Source organism: Salvelinus fontinalis, chromosome 5 (assembly GCF_029448725.1).
Source record: "Salvelinus fontinalis isolate EN_2023a chromosome 5, ASM2944872v1, whole genome shotgun sequence".
NCBI lineage: Eukaryota > Metazoa > Chordata > Actinopteri > Salmoniformes > Salmonidae > Salvelinus > Salvelinus fontinalis.
In genome coordinates this window covers 46,104,965-46,124,140 of record NC_074669.1, presented here as the reverse complement: position 1 = coordinate 46,124,140, position 19,176 = coordinate 46,104,965, and the positions used below count along the sequence as shown (strand labels likewise).

The following is a 19,176-nucleotide window of genomic DNA, read 5'->3' as shown; positions in this document are numbered from 1 at the left end:
GGTATTACTAGGCAGGTTGTGTCTTCTGCAGCTAAGACACAGGCCAGTCAACAGGATGAGTGACAGGAGGACCGCTCCACTCAGCAGCAACGCATACAGCTGCAAAGACACCTCCATCGCTGTCTGCAGGAATAACACAATACACAAAGTCATCCAGTCAGGTTACACTTTTGACATGACACTATTAAAAGCATTATGCTGTCTTCTCTGACCCAGATTAAGACTAGTCTTGGACTAAGAAGCAAATTAAACAGAGATCCTCAATTGAAAGTGATTTTTTTGTACTTAAGTATATTTTTTGTATCACCTCTGAATAGAAATGTGGTTGTCGGTGTTAAATCCTCATGTAATTTTCCTACCTTGTGGTTTTTGATTCTCCATTTCACACATGCTGTCTCTAACTTTCTTGCTAACTATCACTTTCAGAGGTTGAGTTCAGCTTTCTAATTCCAGGAAACGGATTTCCTGTATTTTCAAATTAAAGAAAATACCAGCACACTCGTCACACACTGTATGTGTAATCACACACACACACACATACAACCTTTCTGTATTTCACATAATATCTAGTGCTGTGGCACATAAAACAAACTCCATGCAAAACTGACGACACACAAAATAACAGACACGACTACAATGACACTACAGTGTGGTACCATAAGGCTGGTATTTACTCATTTGCAGAATCTTGCTCCCTCTAAACCTTTTAATAGGTAGTGAGTTGAACTCGAAAGGGCCCATAATTGTGACAATTGGTGGCTATTTTGTGTCACAACACTCCTCCTGGAGAGCCATGAGGAGGGTGACTTTTCGGCCAAACTCAGACTGATCTAGATTTAGTAGCGAGAGAGGAAGCGAGGGATGGCTGATGTGAAGGGTTAGCTTAGACCAAGTAAGGTGGTAATAGTAGAGCTGCTGTACCTGAGGCCTTCAGAAAACCTGGGCCCTGTACCGATGGCCATGATGTTGAAGAACATTCAGATACAGTCAAAGTCATTTCTAACATTGTGAACATGTCTCCATACTGAATTCATCTTGGGTTAATCAACACTGTTGTAAGTACCAGGGATGGGGTCAATTCTAGTCAATTCAGGAAGTACACTGTACAATACTCTTCAATGCTTTTCACTGGGGAAAATGTGGAATTGGAATTTGGTTTACTTTCAGAATTGAAATAGGATTGACCTCAACTCAGGTGAATACGTCAACAAGTTACTTCTTCAGTTCTAGCTTATTCTCTACTAACCTAGAGGTTAAGAAATTAGGCATAAAGTAGGAGTGGAGGGAGTTCTCTTACCGGCAAGTGTTGTGTAGATTCCCAACAGAGCGTTAGGTCGTAGGTCGCTGATGATCTGCCAGGTGGTCAATGAGACTGGTTCTAAACCGGAGGTCGAGTTCAGGCCGAGTTGACCCCAATCCAATCCCCAGACCAGCTCAGTCGTCAGCTACACTGAGATGCGTCATTTTGGATGCATCTGATCTACAGTATACCATACCTCTGTTGCTCAAATCCCTGTCATACCACATGCAACTCTCCCTATTTAACACTTCAGTTAACTGTAAGGAACCTTGACTATTGCAGCTTGACATAGGTGTCTTCCTCGATGCACCTTTCTGTATGACCTGCTCAGTCGCCTCCTACTTCCCTTTCTCCCTCCCTCACTCTTCTCAACAACTCTCCTACCCCGCCGTCATCTCAACCTCCCCCAATGTGCCTTTTTTCTATCCTCACAATGTTGTTTCAGATCACCTCTCCCCACCTCTGATCTCATCGCCTCCTCTCTCAATACCTCTCTCAGAGAGACCTGAAACACACATTAAAATACAGGGAATGACAATTGTTCAGTTCATGGTTCAAAAGATGTACCATCTTATAGTTCTAAATCAAAATCCTATGCCGGGGTACCCCAAGGGTCTGTGTTTGAACCAATGTATATGTTGTAGAGTGAACAGTGGGCAGTAAAATAATTAGCCAAGGGTCTGAATGTTGGCCATCATTTGGTCCATGCAAGTCAATAATCAGTTATTGTCAACTGCTAATTGAGCTGTCAGTAATAATGCTTTATTTTTGAGTCAGAATGTAGAATCTGAAAGTCAATTCAGAAATGTAGCGAAAGTATACGACAGACATGGAATGGCAAATCACGACATGTTGCCTTCTATAGCTGTGTGTTCCCATCATCAGTGTACTCATTATTATTCTCTTCAGACAATCATTTTAGGGGAAATGTTTCCACCACTATAGATGCTCCTCTAGCAGACCGCCATCAGAATATGCTGGTTGGCATGGCACCCACACATGTAAAATGGCTGCCGGGTGCCTATGTGGTAGCGTTGTTGCATTTAGTGTTACCATCCTGGTTTAACTGCCAGAGCCTCTGAGAAGACACTAGTTCTCAGAAGAACACAAAATGTCAAACTGCTCTGGACGTACACACTCATGTGGGCGCACACACACCTTCTCGAAGCAGCGGTAAGATTGAATAGTGTGAACTTTGCACAAGCGACCTGCTTTACCTCGCTCACCCTCCCCCCCCAACAAACAGGAAACCACACCAACGGAAGGAAGCAGTGAGCTCCTCTCTCACTCTCCATCAAAGAGTGACTGTGTAGACAACTGAAAGAAAAATAAAGGGTAGAGGAGGAATTCCTGAATAGAGAGAGGGGCAGAGCAGAGGGAGATGTCATAGGAGAGGAGACGAGTTAGGGAAAGATATAGAAAGGCTGAATGAGAGAGGCTACAGCTGCACTTGGTGTATTTGTGCAGCAGAGTATACAACCCTTCATTAAAGTGTGGCTATGGGCTTACAGGATCCAAGCTTCAAAGACACACATTTCTCACCTCTGCAACTGCAAAGCACTAAGTGACATATGCGCAGATACATAGAGAAATCATTCCATGAGTCATCTCGTCAACGGTCCATTCTCATCCTTTAATGTTTCAACGGAAGTTTACGTCAAATCAAATTCAAGTTAAAAACATAACTAATTATTTTAAGGCTTCACTTTCCAAAATAACCAATACATTTTTTTTTTTTTTTTTAAAGAATGTAACAATCGCCTTCATTAAAAAAGGGATATACATTTTCCTTAGACAATTAAACTGTAATAGACCTGATTTGATCTCCTGGTCGTTGTGACATCAGTGACTCTGGATTTTGTGACCTTAGATAAAGTACACCTGACCGCCAGGATCATTCCATAAGAACACCAGTAATTGCATAAAAAAAAAAAATTTAATCTTCTGTACCAGTCTGGAACAGACATCTGTCCCTCCACCACGTTCTAGGTAGCTGAGGGACAAATCTAGTGTTATTATTATAATATACCAAAACAGGTCTAAAAAACAACAAGCATGATTAGGCTTAATCTGTTAAATGCAACAGCCCACAACCGATCGGTGGGTTTGGAGTACAATGCGGCTCCCACGGGCCTGTGCCTGCCAACTCCCTTTTTCTCGGTTGGATACTGTATGTAGTAAGTAGTATGTGGTTACACTGAACGGACAAGCATAATATTTACAGTCTTAAGTTTGTTGACGGGAGGACGACAGCACTGCTTGGAATGGCTTCGAAAATGGTCCGGTCGTAGTTATTCCGTGGCCAATCAGATCTCTGCGTTTCAGACCTAAGCAAGAAGTACATCAGCAGTAGTTGGGATGTAGTGGTTACAAATCAATCAGAGCACTGGGGTGAAAAATATCCTGCCGGTTTTCCACGGAGTTCTCTACCGTTGACATATATTCCCTGTGGGGTAACGGATGAGCGTCTGTCTAAGAGTGACACCCCTATCTGTGACCCTGTGACACATTGGCTGTAACAGGAGATAACGGGGGTGCACAGATCGGAACGCAAAAAGGCTTTCTGCTTCTTTCTCTCCCTCAGGTAAAGTAGCTGCCTCTCTTCTGAAATTCTCTCTTGTGCTTTCTTCTATCCGGTCACCTCTTCCAGCCACAGAGGTTAGGCTTCCACTGATGTGGCTCTTTGACTTCCTGTTTACTACTCTGCATACATTTCTCATAAGCCACTTTGTCTCATGTTGTCATGCCGACACGTGAAGCCAATCAGAAGTGGAATATCTGACTGGTCACTACAAAAACACCAGAAAATGATGAGTGGAGCGGTTTGGCAGCTCTGACTCTGCAATGTTCCTCAGCAGATAAAGGTATTAAAAACCATATCACCTCAAACGTTACAAATAATAAATAAAAGTCTCTGTATAGGGCATTGTCCAATCAAAGACCCTAATTGTAAAAAAAAAAAATTACAAAAATAAACTGCTGTGCGTTTGAAACAGGGACCAATCAGGGTGCAGCATATTCCACAGGAGCCAACGTCCCTTTAATCTCAAATCAAAACGCTGGATACTGGCACCCTCGTGGACCTGCCTCTCTTCGGTACAACAATTGGTTCATCATCTGTTAAGGAAAGAAAATGCAGGACAGTACAATTAAAGCATTGTATATTGATTATCAAGATGAGCAGAATATGTGACCTGGTAGTTTCTTCTAACTGTTGCTAGCCTCTCTCTGCTAACACCACCTGTGGTCTGTAAACTCATCTCTACCGGTCTCATCTGTGGTTGCTCTCAACACTCTCTTTCACATAACTGTAGTTAGCAGGAGTAAGTGTTGGGCCAGCAGCATAGCACCCTGCATCCCACTGCAGTCTTGCCTCTAAAGCTAAGCAGGGTTGGTCCTGGTCAGTCCCTTGATGATGCTGGAAGTGGTGTTGGAGGGCCAGTAGGAGGCACATTTTCTCTGGTCTAAAAAAAAATATCCCAATGTCCCAGGGCAGTGATTTGGGACATTGCCCTGTGTAGGGTGCAGTCTTTCGGATGGGACATTAAATACGTGTCCTGACTCTCTGTGGTCAGTAAGATCCCATGGTACTTACTGTAAGAGTAAGGGTGTAAACCCTGGTATACTGGCTAAATTCCCAATCTGGCCCTCATACAATCATTGCCACCAAATCATCCCCAGCTTCCAATTGGTTCATTCATCCCCTATAATTATTCCCCAGGTCATTGCTGGAAATGAAAATGTGTTCTCAGTCAACTTACCTGGTAAAGTATGAGATTTTAGTTTTTATTTTAAAGGCTCCTCATTGAATTTCACCACTTCACATTCATTCATAGTTGGGCTGTCATAGCTTCACCTGTTGCTAATCTGAGGCCCAGGCGCATAAACGTAGCTCCAAGTTTAGCCTCTCACCTGAGGGTGTGTAGTTTGCGGCATGTTGACGGTCCTTCTCGATGAAGAGGGCGGTGGCCAGGAAGAAAGCCCCGCCCCCCACTGCCACAAAAGCGCACATGAGGAGGGAGAGCTGCAGGGAGCGGAACTGCCACAGGTACGAGTCAGTCTGCTTCAGAGAGTCTGACACCTGATGGGGAGGGGGGTGTCAGACAGTAAATGAGGATCATACTCTTTCTTTAGACAGGTGTGTTTATCAAATGTGTAGTTATGCATACATACACATACATACGATAATAACAATCATGAGACATACCACGCCTATGAGATAAGGACTCCCAGCATCTCCTAGCAGGTGAGAGAGAACGATCTGGAAGGCCTCAGCCGTGGCGCGACGCGTGGGGACCACCACGTACTGGGAAAGAGAGGGAGAGTGGGGGGGAGAGATGGAGGGGAGGTAGGAAATAATTAGCAAATGATTTTTCCATATCTTATAAATCAGCACAATACAAAAGTAACCTTGAGGTTGGAAGGTCAAACATGTGCACTAAAGAGTTACATTACTTAAAATGTGGCTATTCATATATGCCACTGACTTGGCATGATCTAAATTCCTCAACAGAAACCGAATCCATATTATCCAGTTAGTACACATTTTTGTTGTAGCCCCGGACAAGCACACCTGGTGAGTTTGCAAATTTGACCAGAAACATCTGTATATGGACATTGATTAAATAGGGCACAACCGCCTTGCTTTTTGATAGTGCGAGATAGGGGATGGTTATGCATCTGAACTCACCAGCAGGATGTCCGCTACGATGGCCCAGTTCATAGACAGGAAGGTCTCTCCCAGGAATATAAACACCTGATCACACACACAAAAAACTGGTTAGACTACCATTACCATACACTGGGGATACAAAGCCAACAGAGAGGAAAGCGTGTATGTGTGAAAGACAGAGGCTGATCGGTCTTACCTACTACAACTGCATACTAATCATACTACACACTATTTACGTACTGTTCAGTAAAATCGAATGCAGACAGCAACACATGCTCCCGAGTGGCACAGTGGTCTAAGGTACTGCATCTCAGTTCTAGAGGCATCACTACAGACCCTGGTTCGATCCTGGGCTGTATCACAACCAGCTGTGATCGGGAGTCCCAAAGGGCGGGGCACAATTGGCCCAGCGTCATCTGGGTTAGGGGAGGGTTTGGTGGGGTAGGCAGTCATTGTAAAATAAGAATTTGTTCTTAAACGACTAGACAAGTTAAATAAAATAAAAACATAACATACTAGACTCAGCCATACTGAGAATGAGTCATCTAATGTGCAATTGCGTTGACTTCTGCCATTTGTTTATTTTGGTACAGCGTGTCACTATATCTGAGTATCAGCTGTTGTCAAACACAAGCATTTCTCTTCCTCAATATTGTGCAAAATGTAACGTACTTTCACACACGATCATTTCCATGTAAAAGGACCAACGTGAAGTCACTAGGAGCATATCAAATTGGGTGTTAAAATGAAAGCTAGTCTGAGAAAGTAAGGCATATATACACTGAAAATTAATATAAAACGCAACATGTAAAGTGCCATGTTTCATAAGCTGAAATGAAAGATCCCAGAAATGTTCCATACACACAAAATGCTTATTTCGCTCAAATTTGGTACACAAATGTGTTGACACACCTGTTAAATGAGCATTTCTCCTTTTCCAAGATAATCAATCCACCTGACAGGTGTGGCATATGAATATGCTGAATAAACAGCATGATCATTACACAGGTGCACCTTGTACTGGGGACAATAAAATGAAACTAAAATGTGCAGTTGTCACACAATGCCACATATGTCTCAAGTTGAGGGAGCATGCAATTGACATGCTGACTGCAGGAATGTCCACCAGAGGTGTTGCCAGAGAATTCAAATGTTCATTTCTCTACCATAAGCCGCCTCCAACATAATTTTAAAGAATTTGGCAGTAAGTCCAACCGGCCTCACAACCACAGACCATGTGTAAACATGCCAGCCCAGGACCTCGGCATCCAGCTTCTTCACCTGCGGGATCATCTGACCAACCACTCGGACAGCTGATGAAACTGTGGGTTTGCACAAATGAAGAATTTCTTCACAAACTATCAGAAACCACCACAGGGAAGCTCATCTGCGTGCTCGTTGTCCTGACCAAGGTCTTGACCCGACTGCAGTTCAACGTCGTAACAAGCTTCAGTGGGTAAATGCTCACCTTCAATGGCCACTGGCACCCTGCTAGTGTGCTCTTCACAGATTAATCCCAGTTTCAACTGTTCCCGGGCAGATGGCAGACAGTGTGTATCAGTGGTGGTCAGCGCCATTTAAGATGAGGGTGATTATTTTTTAATGAGCATGGCCTTATTTCTATTATTATCCTCTCACCTTCTCCCTTCTCTTGTGGACTTCAGTGCACAACACTTCAGCTAACATAGCATCCCTCTCTGAATAGGCTTAGCTAGCTGCATTCACAGAAGAAACAAGTAAAAAAGGTAGACCTAGCACTTAGTGTTTTTACATTATTTTCTTTTATACCAAATTGGTAACAGAATTTCTGCAATTGAGTTGGCTACAATGGGAAATCATAGTAGTCACAAACCACAGTTGGGTTCACAAGTTTGGACAGGACAGGAGAGTAAGAAGTAGAGTATAGTTCAGTACTGTAGAGTTCAGTATAGTATACAGTAGAGCACACAAGTTGAGTACACTATAATGTACTGAACTATCTGCACTCTACTGTGCTCTACTGGACTGTGCTCTCCAAACTTGTGAAACATAGACATCTATGATTGGTTCAGATTTGGTGTGGTCTGGACCAACCAAATTTGGTCTTGTTTGGGGGCAGAGCTCATTAAAATAATATCCAGTGTGTAGAATAATACCCAAATATGCAAGGGAGAACATTGCATATTTTAACCTTTGTGTACCCATTTAGGATAAATCACCACGAAGAGAATTTCTGTAGTACAGATCAGGGAACCATGATGAAATTCCGTTTCCTGGGTGTAAATCCACTTCACTTACAGTAGTTCAATAACCAAAATAGATTTATGTCATAGCTGACAACCCATTCTTTCCGCAGACATTGTTGAATCTTAATTCGGAGCATATATTTAACAGTTTTTGGAAAACATGAATTCATAAAAAAAAAACTGAGGCAGATTTCTGCCTCTGCACCATTCTTACAGTGAATGTGTTTTTGTAAAAATGTCAGTGTTAATTGTTTAAAGTAGTCCTTGTGCATAGATTTGTATGGTTTGTTAAACTTTGAAATCCATGGTTTTTGTTTGGTATACATTTTAAGTGAAAAATGTAAGTCTCAGTTCAGCTCCATTACCGTGGAATTGTCCATACCCAAAATGCCTACTATTTAGAATGCAAGTATTCGGACACGGCCACACAGAACGAGAGATGGGTGTTGGCTTACGTAGGTGGCAATGGGGCTGGCCTGAGCGAAGACGATGGCGAGGTAGAGGAAGGGCGCTGAGAGCAGGAGTCCTAGAGCACACACCAGGGGGTCAGCCTTTGGGGTCCTCAACCTCAGTCTCCTACTGGCCTCTGCACCACTGGCCACACCCAGGATCCCCGAAAAAACTGTGATGATGCCAAAGTACAGGCTGGGGAGGGAGAGTGAGAAGCGTTTATAAAACATTGAATTCAATAGGAAACATTTGTTTACCCTTGCTAACTCATCTGTGTGGTTTTTGATTGACAATTGACTATTTCCTGATAAACTGGATTCCTTTGATAGCGAAAGTTTGATGTCTATTCTCTACTGCTGCTCTCTATTCACTGACTCGTACTATCATCCCAAGCCGTTGCAGTTATCAGGAGTCGAGTGTAGTAGTGGCAACAATGTTGTGATGATTCAATCTTATCCTGTGATTACAGAGGAGTCTGATGATCCCTTAACATTCTGACTGATTATAAAGTGTCTTTGTTCAGCACCTAGTTCTTGTGTGTGTGTTACTTGTCGGACGTTTGTGTGTCACCTGTTGGATGTCCTTGTGAGTTTGAGGTGTGAGCCTGTGTGTTACCTGTGTGAGCCTGTGTGTTACCTGTCGGAGGTGTCGCAGGGCCCCTTAACGCAGGGGGGCCTTTCTCCGTTGAAGACAGCAGCTCTGAAGAGGAAGGCCGGGGCCCAGAGTGCCAAGGAGCCAGTCACAAAGGCTACTGCTGTGAAGCCAAACGTAGACAACACAAAGCTGGGGCTGCACACACAGACACAAACAAAGATATTGGTTTGATAACTCTTCTAAAGGACCAAAGATACATTATAATTGTGCAATGAATACAGAGCTATAGAGATATGAGCAAAACATAGTGGACTATTATAGGAAACATGGGTGTCATTTCAGACTCAACTCCAGTCAAAGTAGTGCACAATATAGAAAATAGGATGTGATATGATACTCAGCTCTGGTCAAAAGTAGTGTTCTACACAGGGATATTTTTTGACACTGGGCTTGTGATGGTGGACATACTTTCTGCAAAGGGCCTTCATGTCACCCAGCCAGCTGGTCCTTTGGAGAGTGTGCTCCGGTCGGGCCTCGATAGCACCCCTCTTCGGCTCTTTCACCACGAACAGCAGCAACACCACCGCTACCAGTCCTAACGCAGGAGTCACCTGAGGGGAAAAAACACAATTTTAATGGCATAATTGAGGTTTCTGATACGGACAGATAGAACTAAAACATGGACACATTGAATTTTTAAGTCAGAGTCAGTTGACCAGCTGGCTGGGTGACATGCTTTAATGCATTTTTGTATTATTCCCTTTATGGTTGAGAGTGCATGTATTTTGAGAAACATGCGTGTTGAGAAGTATGTATAATATCCAACAGCTCAGGGGATTTGATAACTCACCCGCAGGGCCCAATGCCAGTCCCCTGCCAAGTCATCAACCTTTGACCCCACGATGTAGCCCAGACCACTGAGGAAGGAAGGACAATGGAACAAACATTCACCACAGGGTCAATTGGCTCCTACTCTTAACACATAATCCAAGACAGATAACAAAGATGGACAGATGTATACATTATTAGGTGTGTATGTTCTATGACCCCACCTGCCCACTGGAATGGCAAAATAGAATAAAGAGAGCATCTGCGTCCTCCTCTCCTTGACGTACAGGTCAGCGATGATGGTTGGGGCGATAGTGGAGTAACTGGCCTCCCCTACCCCCACGAGGCCACGCGTCAACAACAGGAGCCAGAAATACTGACAGGATGAATGGTGGAGAGATGCGTGGAGAGAGGGGGAAGAAAAAAAAACATGTCTTCAGGTTAAGATTTAACTTTCATTTAAAATCAGGGGAGCCCATTGAGACCAGGTTCTCATTTTCAATGGTGCCCTGAGGACAACAAATTCAACACAAACATTTAAAAAATATATATATATTCACAGCATCATCGGACTGAGCTTGTTGTCATTGCAGTCAATCTCAACACTGTGCATTACAGGGAAGACATCCTCCTCCCTCATGTGGTACCCTTCCTGCAGGCTCATCCTGACATGACCCTCCAGCATGACTATGCCACCAGCCATACTGCTCGTTCTGTGCGTGAGTTCCAAGACAGAAAAGTCAGTGTTCTGCCATTGCCAGCGAAGAGCCCGGATCTCAATCCTCTTGAGCACGTCTGGGACCTGTTGAATCGGAGGGTGAGGGCTAGGGTCATTCCCCCCAGAAATGTCCGGGAACTTGCATGTGCCTTGGTGGAAGAGTGGGGTAACATCTCACAGCAAGAACTGGCAAATCTGGTGCAGTCCATGAGGAGGAGATGCACTGCAGTACTTACTGCAGCTTATTTTGACCCCCCTTTGTTCACGGACACATTAATCCATCTGTTAGTCACATGTCTGTGGAACTTGTTCAGTTTATGTCTCAGTTGTTGAATCTTGTTATGTTCATACAAATATTTACACACGCAGTTAACAGTGAGAGGACGTTTCTTTTTTTGCTGAGTATATATATATATATATATATATATATATTTGTTTAAATAATGAAAAACTGCAGGTTAATAAAAAATAAAAATACAATTTGAACTCTTTTCTCTTCACTTTTCTCCCCAATTTCTTGATATCCAATTACGATCTTGTCTCATTGCTGCAACTCCCCAACAGGCTCGGGAGAGGCGAAGGTCGAGTATTGCGTCCTCCAAAACATGACCTGCCAAACCGCGCTCCTTAACACCCACCCGCTTAACCCGGAAGCCAGCCGCACCAATGTGTCACAGGAAACACCATTCAACTGACTACCAGATTACTCACGGTCACGGCCGGTTGTGACACAGCTTGGGATCGAACCCGGGTCTGTAGTGACGCCTTAACCACTGCAATGCAGTGTCTTAGACCGCTGCGCCACTCTGGAGGCCCACCTTTTTACAGTTAATAATAAAAAACAAAAAAATACTCTTTGACTTAACAAATTCAACACAGACTCCTAAACTGCCACCAGGGAATCAAGATGCAGGGAGTTCTGCAGGTTATTTTAAAAAATGAGCGGCATTAAAACTGAAGGAAAATTTACCCAATTCAGTGGAGACCCGCAGCTCAAGTCTCTTCACACACGGAGACAGACAGACAAGCAGGCAGGCAGACACAGAAAGTTTAGGAGTTGTCACACACATATTTACAGTCCGTTGTCAATTCATATACACTGTCTGAGAACCAGGGCATGGACCTAGAGGTCTTCACATGTCCAAAAAGTTGGATCCTTTCCGAAATGGATCCGTGGCTCTCCCACCCGACAAGCACACAATTATTTTCAAAAAAACGGAGACCGTTCCAAGGTCAGCGGGACCAATTCTGAAAAGTACTGTGGTAAGCAGACTCGAACAGACCTGTGCTGGTTCGGATCCAAGAGACCCGTTAAGATCCGAGAGAAAGAAACCAGCTGGGCGCTGACAGCACCAATAAACAAGCGATATTGGCCAAATTATCCACAGTCCACTTAAACTGCCTATAACAAATAACAAAAAAAAACATGTTGTTTCGATGTGGAGCATATTCCCAACTTTATAGTTCCTAAAACAATAGTCGTCAGAAATTAGGGAGAGATTTTTAATTATAGAAGAATGGAGTAACCTTTTCAACACTAGTTAAGGATACTATAGTTATCACGTTTCACATTGGATTTTTTAACTACAAAAAAAGAGAAGTGTTTTTAATTTAAATTCTGGAGCTGCTCTGCAAAAAAAAAATTTTTTAAAGCAACAGAAAGGAACGATATAAACCGTAACTTTTTGGGGATTCAAAACGGTTTTATTTTGCTGGTCAGAACAGTGAATCGGAACCCAAAAAAGAATGGTTCTGTTCAGAACTAATAATTTCGGTTCCAACCCCTGCTGAAAACGATAGTAAGGAAGTGTCACTCACTTCTCTGGGCATGTAGGAGCTGGCAAGCGTCACCACGGACCAGAAGCCGATGCCCACACTCATGATCATCTTCCTGTTGTACCGGTCACCCAGGTAACCAAAGACAGGAGCCAGGAACATGTAGCTGCAGATGAAGACTGTTTGGAGCAGTCCCGACTTCCCATCATTGATCCCAAAGTACTGCTCAATGTCGGGCAGAACACCTAAACAAGACAGAGACAGACAGACCTGTTATATGGAAAATTACTTATTGGGGTTATGATAGTCTAATCCAACATGCTTTTTAGGAGTTGCCTATTCTTCCGTAGCAAACAGATCGATGATTGTTCTCTGTGTGAAATTATCATAATATATAACTCTTAAAAAGGTCCTGCACAGTCCAAATCATGTTTTTCATCAAATTTGATGATATTTGGATGAAACCAGAACAAAGTAGGATGACCAAATTATGCAAAATTACTGTTGCTTTTACATTGATAAAGTTTGATCAGAAAGTTAATCACATAAGCCTCATTTCAATACACCATGGTAACATCTTATTATCTTACCCATTTTAAATACGTACAGCCTTGTAACTGTCATCGCAGAAGGCGTGTTGGCAGAGGTGCGTGGTTTAGATTGGTACAAGTAAACTAGCACCAAAATTTGACTTCAGTGTGTCAGCAAATATAATTAGAGGCTAGCTAAGTCTTCAGCCAGCATGGAACAAAAGAGCATGCACCAAAGTATTCTGTCTCCCAGAGATTAACGTACATCTCCTTCCTGAGCGGTATGACGGCTGCATGGTCCCATGGTGTTTATACTTGCGTACTATTGTTTCTACAGATGAACGTGGTACCTTCAGGCATTTGGAAATTGCTCCCAAGATGAACCAGACTTGTGGAGGTCTACAATTTATTTTCTGAGGTCTTGGCTGATTTCTTTTGATTTTCCCATGATGTCAAGCAAAGAGGCACTGAGTTTGAAGGTAGGCCTTGAAATAAATCCACAGGTACACCTCCAATTGACTCAAATGATGTCAATTAGTCTATCAGAAGCTTCTAAAGCCATGAAATCATTTTCTGGAATTTTCCAAGCTGTTTAAAGCACAGTCAACTATTTACAGATGGGCTGTGTACAGGTGCAGTGATCGGTAAGCTGCTCTGACAGCTGATGCTTAAAGTTAGTGAGGGAGATATAAGTCTCCAGCTTCAGAGATTTTTGCAATTCGTTCCAGTCATTGGCAGCAGAGAACTGGAAGGAAAGGCGGCCAAAGCAGGTGTTGGCTTTGGGGATGACCAGTGAAATATACCTGCTGGAGCGCATGCTACGCGTGGGTGTTGCTATGGTGACCAGTGAGCTGAGATAAGGCGGGGCTTTACCGAGCAAAGACTTATAGATGACCTGGAGCCAGTGGGTTTGGCGACAAATATGTAGCGAGGGCCAGCCAACGAGAGCATACAGGATGCAGTGGTGGGTAGTATATGGGGCTTTGGTGACAAAACGGATGGCACTGTGATAGACTACATCCAATTTGAATCCATGATGTATGATGTTGTATGCAATTTCAATGTTGTCTGAGTTGCTTTGTGTATCAGCAAATTTGTTTGAGATAATCTCACTGCAAGACTGCTTGACATAGGTGTTTTCAAAATAACCGCCAGTCAAGGTGAGCTCCCCGCCCAATCAATCTTTTCAGACTTCCTGGTAGTTTGACATTATTATTATTTATTTTTTTAAATCTAAAATCGGGAAAAAATATAATGGGTGATGTTTAAGTCACGCATAAGGCTATTTTACATGGTACATTCGGGACCTTTAAAAGGTGAGGATCAATATCTAAACACTTATGATATGTAGTTCGCCTTTAAAGAAATGTTAGGTGAGCATTGGGTTTGGTAAATGTTGGTGTAACGTTAGATCGTCCATACCAGCCACGGTGAACCTGTCCATGTAGTTGAGCAGGTTGATGAAACACAGGACGATAACAGTGAACACCGATCTCATGCTGGACACGCCGCTGGCTGGCTCTTCCACTTCCCGGCGCTGGTTAGGCCCCGCACCAGGCTCTTCTGAGCCTTCCGCCTCGCTGTCATCAGAGAAGAAGGGCGTGGTGTCAGAGGTGGGGTCAGCTAGAGACATCACAGCTGCAAGGAAAGAAAACTGAATGATGAGAAGGCCATTTTTGGGTCAACACAGTAGGCACCTTGAGTTAAATTGAACTCACGTGCAAAGAGTTCTCAGGCAGAAACAATGGAGGGAAAATAAAAAGTCAAAAGTCAAAATACCTAAATGAATGGCAGAGACACACGAAGGTCCAAATGCATTTCAAAAGTGTGTCATTGTAAAACCAAAGCAAATTTGAGTGGTTTGGTTGTGTTATTCAGCTGAAGAGAAAGCAATGTAATTTAGAGCCAGGGGAACAATACAGTCAAGATATATGTGGGAGAAGGGGTCAGTATAGGGGAAGTATAGCAATGCAGTCTTGTGATGTATGCTAACGAAACTAGCTTACTGTCATGTGAGCATGGACAGCACATGTCTGAATACGTGTGTGCAGTGTTAAGACAGTGTGTGTGCATTTGTATCAGCAAGAACAGAGGCTGTTAGAAAGAGTATGTGAGGAAACTCAGGTAATGAAAAATACCAGAGAGAGAACGACAAGTTGGGGCTTGAGTATGGTTTCCAATTTCCTGAAGTGTTTTTCAACGTCACACAAAGGCTAACTCTAGGTGGTCACCAGACAAGGGTCAATTTGTGCTGACAGGCAGGCGAATACACAAACATCCTCTTCAAAAAAAAAGCTAAACTGTTCATAATTAACCACCAAACTGTCTAGAGTAGAGGGTTAAAATGCTTCATCTGTTTACAGATAGCTACATAAAATACCAATGTGATTCTGATCGATACTTGAACTTAGCAAGTTATCTAGCTTGAGCAGGGTCCCATTGACGTCTTTGTAAGCTTGCAGAAGTAGACATTATGTAGTTACCCGTTAGCTGGCTACCGTTACGTGATTGCTGGACACCGAGGTAAAGACAGTTGGACAGTTGGATATTCGCGCTTTCAAACCTCAATAGCTTTCAGACCACTTGAGCCACAGACTCCAAATAAGTGTCATGATGTTGGAAAAATTGCGCAGGTCTTATTTTCACGATTTGGAGATTATTTCGCTTTCCAAAGCTAATAAACATGTGGAAATGTGAGCAGCATTTTGTATTCCTAGTTTAATTAGTTAGGGAGCGTAATCAAAGTACAAACTTTTTTTACATTCAAATTTCAACCAAGCTCCTTGGTCATGTGACCTACTTGACTCAAACAAGGTTCAGAATGTCTACTGACTACGCTTCTATATTGCACACCCTTTAGTTTGTCCATTTTCATCTCACATGAGTTTACATTCATTTTTCAAACTTTCAAATTTCAATAGCTCCTTGGTAATGTGACCTACTGACCTCAAACAAATTTCAGAATGTCCATGGTATAAAGGCACAAGGCGAGACCCAAATGCAGACACAGGAGGCAGATGGTTGAGCTCCGATTTTTATTATAACAAAAGGAGTAGGTAAAGGCAGGTCGGGGACAGGCGAGAGTTCATAAAACAGGTCAGAGTCCAAACAGTACCAGGCGATAGGCATGCTGGTAGTCAGAACGGTCAGGCGGGTGGGGGGGGGGGGGGGGGTAGATCCGGTGGTTGGCTGCGGCAACTCTGGACGCACGCCAGGCCATTTTCGCGGATCTCCCCAGCTACGGCGCTCGCCGGCCCCACATATTGTAGGTGGGGAGGTCTCCTCTACGCTCACTGGACTTGAGGTGGAGACTAAACCCATTGGCCCCGCAGTGATAGGGCATTGCATGGATCTGGCTCATGCCCTATGAAGTGGGGAGCGGTATCTCAAGCTTGTCTGGGGAGGGAGGACTGCATCTGATGTGGGTAGTACCATCCACAGCCATTGATTTCCTGCGGAACCATAAAACGGACAGAAGAAGCCTGGGTTCCCACTAAGCACAGATCACTGAATGTCAAGGATGAAATTCAAAGGTTGCTTATTCCGACACCCAGTTGATGGTGCCGCTAGGTACTGCGAGGGGTGTCTGGTTCTCAAGCCTATAAGTATTGCACTGGCACTTGATGTCGATTGGGTGTAAAAAAAAAAACAGTTAAAGTCCATAGAAGGTTAGTAGCGGCAACTGATGTCCAGTTTGTAAGACAGAAAAGCCTCTGATGATACCACCGGGCGTTACTCAGGGGCTGGGGGCAGCACTCAGTCTGTGGAAGTTGGGGACTTAGTCTCTTAGCTGATAAAAGCAGGCAGGTCACCAGGTGCACAGAGCTTGTTTCAGGTTACTAGGTGCACAAGGAGGCCTCCATCAAGGCAGGGGACACTCCGAGTCCAAGCAGGGGTGGTCGGGCTCGGGGGCTGGGGGCAGCATTCAGGCCATGGAGGTTGGAGTGGGAGCTTAGTCTGTGAGCAGAAAAAAAGCAGGCAGGTCACCAGGAGCACAGAGCCTGTTATACGGGTTACCAGGTGAACGTGGTTCCTGACAGCGTGACTATAGACATTTTAGTAATTCCAGAGAGTAAGCGATACTCTAAGGCCAAGGGAGAGGGGTGTTGATCGAGTAGGTGTGGAGGCCTGGAGGTCTGTAGTTCCAGGGAGTAAGCTATACACTCTCAGGCCCAGGGAGAAGGCGGGCAGGGAGTGTAGACCTAGAGGCCAGGAGTCAGAAGTAACCAGGTCAATGGGGGCCTGCCTGGAGGTCAGGAGGCCCCAGAGAGAAGGCTGAAGTGAATAGGTGTGTGAGTGACACTGTCCTTCAGTGGGGCAGAGCAGGCAAATTAATGTAAAATCGTGTGAGTTGAAAATGGACTAACCTAAACGGTGTGCAATGTGTAGGCCCACTGAGTGTACATTCAGACCATTGTTTGAAGTCAGTAGGTCACATGACCAAGGAGCTATTGATAATTGAAAGTTTGAAAAATTAATGTAAAAACATGTGAGATGAAAATGGACAAACTAAAGGGTGTGCAATCAGTAGGCTCACTGACTGTACATTCCAAACCTTGTTTGAAGTCAGTAGGTCACATCACCAAGGAGCAATTTTTTATTTATTTTTATTTCACCAGGTAGGCTAGTCGAGAACAAGTTCTCATTTACAACTGCGACCTAGCCAAGATAAAGCAAAGCGACACAACAGAGTTACACATGGAATAAACAAACATACAGTCAATAATACAATATTGAAATTAAAACAATAAAAAATGTAATGTAAAAACGTGTGAGATGAAAATGGACAAACTAAGGGGTGTGCAATATAGAAGTGTAGTCAGTGGACATTATGAACCTTGTTTGAGGTCAGTAGGTCACATGATCAAGGAGCTATTGAAATTAGAAACATCAAAAAACATTTAAAGTTCATGTATAATTGCATGAGATGAAAATGGACTAACTAAAGGGTGTGCAATGTGTAGGCCCACTGAGTGCACATTCTGAACTTTGTTTGAAGTCAGTAGGTCACATGACCAAAGAGCTATTGAAATTCAAAAATGTAAATAAATAATTGAAAATAGTACGAGATGTAAATCGACAAAAAAAAGTGTACAATGTGTGTCTATGGCATCGGGTTAGCTAGAACCATTTGAACATTTTTATTTGTCACTATGTTGACGGTCCCTAACTGCTGTTGGTGGATGTAAGGAAAACTACAGGCGAATATCCAACCTGAAACTGTCTTTACCTCGGTTTGCTGGACACCAAATTATGTAGCTAATTAGCAAATCCTACCCTATCATTATGGGACCTTGGTTGGTTAACTTGTTGCTAGCAACCAGTGTGACACCGTAAACAATTACCAATCACCTTGTTAAAGCTACCTAACATATTTGGTCATTCAATGTCAGTACGTTGCTAATACTCTATAACAAATGTATCCCATAGCTAGCAGCCCAGCAGTATAATCTTACCAACTCTCGTATACTTTGAAAACAGATGTCCATAATAGCTGTGAGTCTCAAAGCTACTTTTTGTTATTGGGTAACGGTGGTTACCTGGTAGCTGGTCAACTCAGTGATGAGTCGAGATTGGCGAGGTTCTATCTGTCTCGGGTCCTGCGTTGATGTCAGATCTGCTCTTGGACTTTATGCCATTAGCTTAAACACTAGCGTCAACATGTCTTGATGCTCTCTGAAAAACTGGTCGGACGAAGGTAAACCGTTATGTTTTTGTGAGGCGCAGCTAGGTTCTTCTTTCTTTATCGCGGCGCAGCCATGTTGAAATTGTATCCAACTTCCGCCCCTTACTCACATGACTTATTACAACACCATCTCGGTTGGAAATCGACCAACAATGAAACTGATACCATTTCTGCTGATACCAGAGACTGAATACTGAAAAGATAGGAAAACAAAGTCCTTTCATTGGCAAATAGTCAAAGTACATAGTTGAATTTTTCCTAGCCTCAACCAATTATGTTAAAAATCATTGGCTTCAACCGACCCTGGTGTGGTGAGATAAGTTATTGTGCAGACGTTGCTTCCAGAGGCAGTTTGTAACTCGGTAGTGAGTGTTGCAACCTAGGACAGATGATTTTT

General features: G+C 43.4%; 1 protein-coding gene across 2 annotated transcripts in view; it reads right to left on the bottom strand.

Annotated features, from left to right (window-relative positions):
* Window positions 1-18,906, bottom strand: part of LOC129855683 (protein spinster homolog 1-like) — a 40,621-nt gene extending 21,715 nt beyond the window's left edge. Inside the window, exons 1-12 of one of the 2 annotated variants that reach the window (XM_055923601.1) lie at window positions 18,634-18,895; window positions 14,516-14,731; window positions 12,606-12,808; window positions 10,294-10,445; window positions 10,092-10,158; window positions 9,710-9,852; window positions 9,284-9,436; window positions 8,653-8,842; window positions 5,991-6,056; window positions 5,508-5,606; window positions 5,213-5,381; window positions 2,915-4,417 (exon numbers count right to left, since the gene is read on the bottom strand). In XM_055923601.1, the coding sequence (XP_055779576.1) occupies window positions 4,347-4,417; window positions 5,213-5,381; window positions 5,508-5,606; window positions 5,991-6,056; window positions 8,653-8,842; window positions 9,284-9,436; window positions 9,710-9,852; window positions 10,092-10,158; window positions 10,294-10,445; window positions 12,606-12,808; window positions 14,516-14,726 (1,524 nt within the window). In that variant the 5' untranslated portion in view covers window positions 14,727-14,731; window positions 18,634-18,895 and the 3' untranslated portion in view covers window positions 2,915-4,346. Of the gene's footprint in view, window positions 1-2,914; window positions 4,418-5,212; window positions 5,382-5,507; window positions 5,607-5,990; window positions 6,057-8,652; window positions 8,843-9,283; window positions 9,437-9,709; window positions 9,853-10,091; window positions 10,159-10,293; window positions 10,446-12,605; window positions 12,809-14,515; window positions 14,732-18,633 lie in introns of those variants that run through there. The other variant, XM_055923602.1, reaches the window with a different exon arrangement.
* Between the last annotated feature and the right edge of the window lie 270 nt (window positions 18,907-19,176).